Source organism: Penaeus chinensis, chromosome 28 (assembly GCF_019202785.1).
Source record: "Penaeus chinensis breed Huanghai No. 1 chromosome 28, ASM1920278v2, whole genome shotgun sequence".
Lineage (NCBI taxonomy): Eukaryota > Metazoa > Arthropoda > Malacostraca > Decapoda > Penaeidae > Penaeus > Penaeus chinensis.
Genome location: NC_061846.1, coordinates 718,842 through 728,997, shown reverse-complemented (window position 1 = coordinate 728,997; position 10,156 = coordinate 718,842). Strand labels below are relative to the sequence as shown.

The following is a 10,156-nucleotide window of genomic DNA, read 5'->3' as shown; positions in this document are numbered from 1 at the left end:
AGACAGCCGTAAAAAAGCTGACACAGGCCGGGCCATATCTAGAAGGCCCGGGCGAAGCTAGAACTTCGCAAACAAAACCCCCCCCCCACTACCGCTAAAGGTGAATAAGGAGTTTTAGTTTGTTCATTTTCTTTATTGTCAAATTATTTTAAGTATAGTGCGGCCTCGGCGCATTGCGAGACCACATAAGAATGTGTTTCTTATAAAATGAGATATATTAATGGTGCGATATCTACCCCTAAAGACCGCATGCAAGGAGACAGACCGAGACGGGGGACATAGACGTGTCGGAATCCTGCAGTTCGTCAATGACATCGTCGAAAACAAGAAAAAGTGAAAAAGTGAAAGTGGAAGTGGAAGTGAACAGATATGAACTCGACTTGATATGACTTGTAGTGCATGAACAAGAGGAATTTTGGGAAACATTGTTTTTGTTTTTGTAGTGTGTGTTGTTTTTGTAGTGTGTGTATAATTTATATTTAAGTTTGAAAATAAATGGTTAAAGGTTTTTATCTTTTTAATTGAACTCCAATCTTCCCAATCATACATATATATTCCTGTGTATAAACAGAGAACGTCCAGAACCGAGGATATCTGCTAAATTAAACCTTCTGGCATAATAATATCCTTACAAATTGGCGCCCGAACAGGGACGTTCTAATATATATATGTTTGGTTGGTGACGTGTTGGGTTCATAATTAAAGTAAATTTACAATCATGACTTCGCTAAGTGAATTGATGAAGTTCGGAAAAGAGCTAGGATTAACGGGAGAAAACTTGCAAGAATTCGTAAGAGAAAAGCAAAGCAAAGAGCGTGAAAGGTTTGAATTAGAGCGTGAAGAAAGAGCGAAGGAGAGAGAAGCTAGAAAAGTGGAATTGGAAATGGAAACTAGAGTGAAAGAACTTGAACTAGAAAGACTAAGATTACAAGTGCAAAGTGACGAGAGTGAGAAATATGAAGTAAAAGCTGAAGTTTTTAAGCCAGCACTTCCGAAACTGCCTGTGTTCAACGAGGCTAATGACAGTATAGACGCTTATATACTTCGGTTTGAGAGACTAGCAACCAGCGCCGGATGGGACTGGGATGTCTGGGCGGTTAGCTTAGCCTCTTTGTTACAAGGTAAAGCGCTAGAGACGTACCAGCATCTCTCGCCTATGGAAGCGCGCGACTTTGAACGAGTGAAAGACGCGTTGCTCAGATGTTTCCAATGCACGGCCGAGGGCTATAGACAAAGACTACGTAATTCTAAATTCCACAAAAATGAAACTGCTTCGCAATTTGCTAACAGACTAAAAAACAATTTAACAAGATGGGTCGAACTTGCAGGTTGTGATCAAACCTATGTTGATGTATTTAATGTTATGCTCACTGAACAATTCTTGAATGCGTGTGACAAAAGCATGGTGCTATTTTTAAAGGAGCACGATTTTAAAACCTTTAATGAGATGATAAAATATGCTGAGTTGTATATGGAGGCGCATGTAAATTATGGTAGGAAAGATAGAGAGGGTCATGAGAGGAACGCGACAGGTCATGCGAGTGCGAGTGCAAATAGTAGCTCTGCGTCAGGAGTGAACAGGGGTGAGGAAAGGATGAAAGGCGGAGCGCGTGCTTGTTTCGTGTGTGGACGAGGTAATCACCTTGCCAAGGATTGCTACAACAGGGTCGGAGGAACAAGGTACAAAGATAGTAAGATAATCAAATCTAATGCTGAAAAAGCGGCAATGGCAAATCATGGTGATAAATTGATGATTGCAAGAGGTAATGTGGAAGGTGTGAATGTTGACGTGTTTCGTGATCCTGGATGTACGACAGTGTTAGTGAAAGATTGTTTGGTGCCTAAAAGTAAGTTCACGGGTAGAATGGTTGACATAAGGATGGCCAATAACATGGTATTTAAGTATCCAGAGGCTTTTATCTATGTCGATACTCCGTTCTTTTCTGGTAATTCGTTAGCTGCTTGTCTGCCAGATCCTATATATGAGTTGGTGATCGGGACGATTGAGGGATCGACTGATGGTGGAATGAGTGTGCAGGTGAGTGCGGTGACGACAAGGTTGCAGAAGAAAGAGGAAGAAAAGTGTGTTCGAGGTCAGTCAAAACTTAAAGTAAAAGACGTTTTAAAAAATCTTAAAAACAAAGATATAGGTAAGTTGCAAAGGGAAGATAAAACTCTTGATAAAATTCGCGAGTATGCCGAGTCAAAAAGAGTATTCAGTGGTAAGTCCGAGGGTGAGACGCACAGCTTCGTGGTGAAGCGCGGCGCGTTATACCGGCGCGTTCAAAGGACACAGCAGGTGACTGAGCAGTTACTGGTGCCTGAGTCTTTTCGGGACGCGGTGATCGGGCTGGCCCACGATTCCCTCATGGGAGGGCATCTCGGGATAAAAAAGACCACAGCGCGGATTCAAAGTAACTTTTTCTGGCCGGGGATGGGTGTAGAAATAGCACGATATTGCAGGTCCTGTGACGTATGTCAACGCACGGTCGACAAGGGGCGTGTCAGCCGAGTCAAGATGGGAAGAGTGCCGCTTATCCAGGAGCCTTTTCAACGAGTCGCCGTGGATATAGTAGGTCCGATAGAGCCTCGGGCGAATGATGGATCGCGGTATATTCTTACGATTGTTGATTACGCGACGCGTTACCCGGAAGCGATCGCTTTGAAAAATATTGACACGTGCACCGTTGCAGAAGCGTTACTCTCGGTTTTCAGTCGCGTTGGGATCCCGAAAGAAGTTATGTCAGACAGGGGTAGCCAGTTTACATCAGAGATGATGAGGGAATTTAATCGTTTGCTGTCTATAAGGAGTTTAACAACCACACCGTACCATGCGATGAGTAATGGTCTGGTTGAAAGGTTCAATGGCGTTTTAAAAAAGATGCTGAAGCGTATGTGTCAAGAGCAACCGAAAATGTGGCCGCGATTTATAGATCCGCTTCTATTTTCGTATCGCGAAGCACCGCAAGCAAGCACGAAGTTTTCACCGTTTGAACTTGTCTACGGTCATTCAGTGCGCGGGCCACTCGCCTTGTTGCGCGAACTGTGGGAGGGCGATCGAGAGGCAATTGAGGACGACACGCGGACCACATACGAGTACGTGATTAATTTAAGGGAGAGGTTGCAAGAGACGTGTAAATTAGCGCAGGAGGAATTGGAAAAAGCTGGAGACAGTTACCAGTATTATTATGATAAGCGTGCGCGCGAGAGGGAGGTTAATGTCGGAGATAAAGTGATACTCCTACTTCCCACTAGTCATAATAAACTCCTTTTGCAGTGGCAAGGACCATTCAAGGTCATTAAGAAGGCCAACAGATATAACTACGTGCTAGATGTAAACGGTACAGAGCGTAAGTACCATATAAATATGATCAAGCGCTATCATGAGCGGTTCGTCAAAGTAGGCGACAGTAAACATAATAAAGATGTGGAACGCAGTGATGCAACATGCGATGTTGAAGTAATGCGTGACGTGATCAGTGGTAAGAGTAACGCTGATGAGAATAGTGAACAAGAGAATGGAGATGATTCAGTCCTTGCTTGCGTGGCAGTAGTTTGCGAAGACCACGACGAGGGTGGCGAAGTAATTACCGTCCCAAGTTATGTACAGGAGGAAGACGTGAGTAACGTAAGAGTAAATGAGGAATTGAACGCGGACCAGAAACGCGATGTGGCGAACGTATTGTCGGAGTTTAGCGCGGTATTCACGGATGTCCCGGGAAGAACAGATGTCATTGAGCACACGGTTAATCTAACAAGTGATAGGCCAGTAAATACTAAACAATATCCTATTCCTTATGCGTTGCAACAGAATATCGCAGATGAAGTAGATCGGATGCTCGAGTTAGACGTGATAGAGCCTTCAACCTCGCCTTACTCGAACCCGCTAATCGCTGTGAAGAAAAAGGACGGGAGTGATCGCGTTTGTTTAGACAGTCGCAAGATAAATAAGTTGACGGTATTTGACTCTGAGCCCATGCCAGATCAGGACTTGATAATGACTCGTATTAGCGGCAGTCGTTATTTCACAAAGATTGATCTTTCCCGCGGGTATTGGCAAATCCCCATAGATGAACAAAGTAAGCCAATCACGGCATTCCAAACGAACAAAGGGTTGATGCACTTTAAAGTTGTACCTTTTGGACTAATTAATGCAAGTGCTACGTTCAACCGTATGATGCGGAAATTGTTCAACGATACCGCTAACGTAGAGATGTTCGTCGATGATTTGTTAGTTCACACGAAAGGATGGAAGGAACACATTAAAACGTTGATAAAGGTTCTTAACATTCTGGCAAATGCATCGCTCACCGCTCGCCCGTCGAAAACGGAGATTGGGTATTTTACCATAGAGTACCTGGGAAGCGATGTGGGGGGCGGGATGACGCAAACAACCGCGGATAAGGTAAACAAGATAATGGATATGGCTGTTCCGAAAACTAAAAGGCAAATCAGATCTTTTCTTGGTCTAACAGGGTACTACCGACATTATATACCCGATTATGCCACAATTGCAGCGCCTCTTTATGAACTAATTAAAAAATCTCAGCCTAATAACGTAAGGTGGGAAATTTGTCACGAAGATGCGTTTAACAAGCTAAAAGAAGCATTAAGCACTCGTCCTATTCTTAAACTCCCCGACATGTCTAAAGACTTCGTGTTGCAAGTTGACGCTTCAGAGGTAGGATTAGGTGCGGTGCTTTTGCAGTATAAGGATGGGCAGCGTTGGCCAGTACTCTACGCGAGTAAGAAATTAAAGGGAGCCGAGCGAAATTATTCGGTAATCGAGAAGGAATGTTTGGCGGTAGTGTGGGCCGTAAGTAAATTTTATCAATATTTGTACGGTAAAGCTTTTGTGATAGAATCGGACCATCAGCCTCTAAAATATCTTAATTCGGCCAATCATTTAAATGGAAGGTTGATGCGATGGTCTATGTATATGCAACAATTCAACTACACCGTAAAGAACATTGCGGGTCGCGAGAACGTAGGTGCAGATTGTTTGAGTAGACTTTAAGGTGGCGGTAAACTTTAAGAAGCGTAAATCTGTGCTTATGTTTAGTAATCTAAAGAAATTAACAATTTCTTAAATTATCAGGGGGGTATTTGTCAGGCACACAACCACAGCTTTAAGCTTGGACGACCTGCCTGTGGTTGTTTGGATGTGTGCGTATGTGTGTAGATGGTGTGAAAAGCGCGGGTGAAAGGTAACGAGGTGCGTGGAAGGGAATAGCTGTGGATAGCTCAACTGGTGGCGCTTGTGCGAGGTCACAGTAGCAGTAGCAGTAACAGCGCATTTTCCTTCCATCGGTAAACTGACTACCGCTAAAGGTGAATAAGGAGTTTTAGTTTGTTCATTTTCTTTATTGTCAAATTATTTTAAGTATAGTGCGGCCTCGGCGCATTGCGAGACCACATAAGAATGTGTTTCTTATAAAATGAGATATATTAATGGTGCGATATCTACCCCTAAAGACCGCATGCAAGGAGACAGACCGAGACGGGGGACATAGACGTGTCGGAATCCTGCAGTTCGTCAATGACATCGTCGAAAACAAGAAAAAGTGAAAAAGTGAAAGTGGAAGTGGAAGTGAACAGATATGAACTCGACTTGATATGACTTGTAGTGCATGAACAAGAGGAATTTTGGGAAACATTGTTTTTGTTTTTGTAGTGTGTGTTGTTTTTGTAGTGTGTGTATAATCTATATTTAAGTTTGAAAATAAATGGTTAAAGGTTTTTATCTTTTTAATTGAACTCCAATCTTCCCAATCATACATATATATTCCTGTGTATAAACAGAGAACGTCCAGAACCGAGGATATCTGCTAAATTAAACCTTCTGGCATAATAATATCCTTACAGTGTATATATATACATATATATAAATATAAATATATATATATATATATACATATATCGGTTACTTCTAAAACTTCGACACAGTGCTGCGCAGAAAGCCCCCAGAGGGCAAAGGGCGTTCCATCGGCAAACTACAGCTTGCATCAGAGGTTCCACGACAGGATTCGAATCCACTTCGAACTTTCCCCGACTACTTGCGCGCCTCGGCTTCGGAGCTCCTGCCTGACGCTCTGCACCTGAAGAGCGTCTGCCGAAACGAAGGGATCTGCTCTCAGCAAAGCATTCTATTATGCCTCGATCGTCACCTTCTAGGCCTCGCAAGCGTGAGGGAAATCCCCTCCCCCAGGAGGCCCGGGTGCTAACAGAAGCGCCGTCCAGGAACAGAGCTGCCCTAAGCGCATTTTTCTCAAATACTCTCATTTTATTACATGCCATGAGATAAGACGTGTCACCTACCGCAGCCCAATGGGACGTCCACGTCGAAATCCTGTCTACGGGTAGAGCAGAGGACGTGCACGGCGTCGCATACCCACTCCCAGGAAGGGGGCGTGACATGCTTGAGGTCTAGAGTCAGGAGCGGTGCCTCACAGGAAAGGGCGCTCAGAGAGGCAACTGGAGGACAGTCCAGCAGCCTTACATCTGACGAAGAAAAAGTAGCATTGCCATAAGAGTGACTGGGTATCAGTGATAGCAAAGATGGTCATTACCCAATGAATTCAACCAATACATACTCAACGAGAACAGCTTCGTCAAGCAGGGAAGTCTCCTTGCCAGAGCCCGAAGACCCGCGCCGTCTGTCTGGACCCTGAGCGAAGAGAGCACCTCGGGCAGGAGGGGCATCTCTGCCTCCGTCAGGTGGCCTTCGAAGTCTGTGGGAAATTTATTCTTTAGTGCCTTCTCCGCTCTCGTCTTCATACTACAGATAAGGACATTCCTGCTACTGCTAGCTTTGTTTCTACATAAATAATTCATGAATCACTATTTGCTTTAACGTTAACAGGTGACGATTTCCCACCTAAACGCTGCAGCTTCACCAGGCGAGTAAAGCTTGCTGCCAGGGCCCTGAAGCCTTCCCTGTCCGTCTTCACTTCCAGCGTCCTCAGGATGCTGGGCAGGAGGCGCGCCTCGGCGGCTGTCAGTTGACCCTTGAAATCTAATAGGGGTTATGTGATTTAATAGCTGTTGTATGTGCATGCACGGACACCTACACATACACATATGTGTGTGTGTGTGTGTGTGTGTATGTGTGTATGTGTGTATGTGTGTATGCGTGCGTGCGTGTGTGTGTGTGTGCGTGTGCGTGTGCGTGTGCGTGTGCGTGTGCGTGTGCGTGTGCGTGTGCGTGTGCGTGTGCATGTGCATGTGCATGTGCATGTGCATGTGCATGTGCATGTGCATGTGCGTGTGCATGTGCATGTGCGTGTGCGTGTGCATGTGCATGTGCATGTGCATGTGCATGTGCATGTGCATGTGCGTGTGCATGTGCGTGTGTGTGTGTGTGTGTGTACAAGAGAATATTGATACTAGACATTATGGAAATATCACTAAAATTGTTTTTCATCATTCTCCTCATAATAGTATCAAAAGTGACAGTAACAGTTCCAGCTGGACAAGGACATGGAGTTCTATGATGAGAATTCGAGAGCATAGGACAGATGAAACTTAGGTCATGAAATTATCTCAGCCTCGCACCAACCCCAAAAGGCCATCAGCTCTACTGAATGACAATGCTCACTAGCCTTGGCTCGCCCAAGGTGCTGACTGTGCCATGACAACACGTTTTACTACTTGTCAGGAACTCACCTAAGATCTGAAGTCTCTGTAGAAGTTGAAGCCTCGCCACTAAAGCCCGCACTCCCTCCCCGTCAGACTTGGTTCTCAGCTCTTCCAGGCTCTCGGGAAGAAGCTGCATCCCGACCGCTGTCAATTCACCTTCGAACTTGGTCAGCCGACAAACCCTTCCTGGGCCTGTGGTTGCCCGAAGACATGCCTCAGAAAACTGAATAGAACTCTTTATATCATTTATAATGAGTATGAGTTCAATGTTCTGGTTGGACAATGCCTCCAGACCAGAGACCTGCCAGCTTGGTGGCAACTCTTCTGTGTCTTTATCCATGAAGACTTCAACGCAGGAAGGCCTGACATAGTCAAACAAAGCCACGAAGCCTGGCAGATACTCCCCTCGAGTCATTAGTTTGCCACTGTTTCTCAGCACTTTGGCAGCTGCTTTTAAGATGCTGGCATGTTGTCCTGAAGCCATCACCGTCTCACAGATCCTGTGGCAGCTGTTCTTACTGATCAGATGAGATTGATCACTGTATAAAATTAAGCTGATGATAGCAGAGGCAAACTTATCCAGAAAGTTTTCCTGTGACAGTGATAAAATATGTGTAACACTAAAAATAATATGCATGGCTAGTGTTGATATGTTTCCTGGTATATTGTTCCATACCAATCCTCTTGCCTCTTCAATATTGTCTGCATAAATCTGTAGAATAGGATTGTTGGTGAACATAAAGGTTGCTACTTCTTCCTCAGTTGGCAGTCCTGGCATTCCAAGCTTTTTCTTCTTCTCGGCATCAGTTAGGAAATCAAAATCCAACAAGCCTGTCATGTCTGGCAGTGAGTGGGACATCTTTGATAACTGTGTGGCAATATGACTTGCAGCCCAGTGTTCTTGAAATCGATTGTGAGGGAAGGACCAAACTTGGACGATAAACAGACCATGACGACATTTCTTCGAAATGAGGAATCCAGATAAAATTTCCATATATGGTAGATCGAGGCTGTTACACTTTGCTATCAAAGCCTCCACAGTTTCTGGCAACAAATCATGTTCCTGTCTCTTCAAACATCGTAGAGCAACTGCCTTCAGGAAATTTTGGTAATCTTTAACTTTGTCGTCAGCTTCATCAATGCCCCTTACTACTAATCTCTCTTCGATCTTTCCTGCCATAAGGTTTGTCAAATCCTCATAAATGCCCTGTGAACTCCGACCCGGTGCTTCAATCTCTCGCATAATCAGGAGCACCAAGGTCAAAGGAACAGTCAGATCCACCTTTTCCACAACCAGCCTTTGAAGCTGTGTGGTGACTTTCTCTTTTATTGTAGACCTGCAAAGTGGGTCCTGGACGAGAGCAGCCAAAGTGCTTTCAACGAAGTAAGGACAATCTTCTTTACGTACTCCCTTGATCTCAATGTGCATTACTTGTTTTTTATTCACTATATTGCTTAGTTCTGTCAGACAACCTGGTCTAGTGGTTATCACAACACGCATGTTTCCTTGGCACGTTGCCAGATCAGTCACAAGTTTCTTTGCCTCTTCAGTAACCTCATCGTAGCCGTCCAGAAGCACGACAACTTGCATTTCTCGAAAGAGATCAACAAAGAAGTCAACCGTAAGGCCAGACTCCTGACATGTGTCGCAAAGGACGTTCGTGAGTAAGTCCTTCCAGCTGCTGATGCTGGAGCCTCGGAGTTGCAGGTAGAGAAGGGGCGAGACATCTTGAAGGCCCTCGATTTGCGATGGATCTCTCACCCACATCTCCAGCATGTATTTCAGCAGAGTGGTTTTTCCTATTCCTCCTTCCCCTGATATCAGGATCACTTCAGGTAGGCCTCCTTTTGGGAGGGTTATTTGCAAGAGGTCCTTCAGGGGTAAGTCTCGAAAGCTTTGCGAACATGCCGTGTTTTCAAGGAGGATCAAGTTCGTAAAATTCATACTCGGTCGGACTGTCAGCTCCGGATACAGCCACTGCGCAAGAGTCACATCCCACAAATGAGGATAGAAGTCGCACAACTCCTGCCGACTGCGCTCCTCCACCTTTCGCCGAAGGGTTTCCCTGAATACCTGGATTTCCTGCTGCAGCTGTGGGAGACTGTTAATTTCGGAGGCCTGGAGAGGTTCTCTGACCTTCTTTGTGAGGTCCTGCAATTCCTGCTTGGCCTGCCAGACCTCGCCACGAAGGATATGTGGCGGTATTCCACACCGGCTCCCTGCCAGCCGAAGGATCCTCGAGAGAAGACGCCGGAGTCTTCCCAATTCCTTTTTCAGCTTCTGGTCCGACATCTGTTGTACGTCCTTCGCGTGCGCAATGCCGCTTTGCTTCTGGCTTAGCCTGTGAATGAGATGCTCCAGGGGCTGGCCTTTAAGTGGGGACGCCCAGGCTGGATCGCTTGGCCCAGCGAGTCCACACATGAGCTGGAGGACGAGCAAGAGCAGGGGCAAGCCATATTCCTCGAAGGGAGCACCACTTTCCAACAGCTTTCTTTGTTCACTGTTAAACACGCGTCT

At 45.4% G+C, this 10,156-nt stretch overlaps 2 protein-coding genes across 5 annotated transcripts in view; one reads left to right on the top strand and one right to left on the bottom strand.

The window, feature by feature from the left end:
- The first annotated feature begins 718 nt into the window (after window positions 1-718).
- LOC125039836 lies at window positions 719-5,568 on the top strand. Its single transcript, XM_047634145.1, has 2 exons — window positions 719-4,987; window positions 5,476-5,568. The coding sequence occupies exons 1-2, from the start codon at window positions 719-721 to the stop codon at window positions 5,566-5,568; spliced, it is 4,362 nt and encodes a 1,453-aa protein (XP_047490101.1).
- A 230-nt stretch (window positions 5,569-5,798) lies between these two features.
- Window positions 5,799-10,156, bottom strand: part of LOC125040250 — a 27,784-nt gene continuing 23,426 nt past the window's right edge. For 3 of the 4 annotated variants that reach the window (XM_047634805.1, XM_047634803.1, XM_047634804.1), the window contains exons 2-6: window positions 7,666-10,156; window positions 6,878-7,015; window positions 6,594-6,731; window positions 6,319-6,501; window positions 5,799-6,109 (exon numbers count right to left, since the gene is read on the bottom strand). The exon at window positions 7,666-10,156 is cut by the window's right edge and continues 363 nt beyond it. In XM_047634805.1, the coding sequence (XP_047490761.1) occupies window positions 6,006-6,109; window positions 6,319-6,501; window positions 6,594-6,731; window positions 6,878-7,015; window positions 7,666-10,156 (3,054 nt within the window). In that variant the 3' untranslated portion in view covers window positions 5,799-6,005. Of the gene's footprint in view, window positions 6,110-6,318; window positions 6,502-6,593; window positions 6,779-6,877; window positions 7,016-7,665 lie in introns of those variants that run through there. The other variant, XM_047634806.1, reaches the window with a different exon arrangement.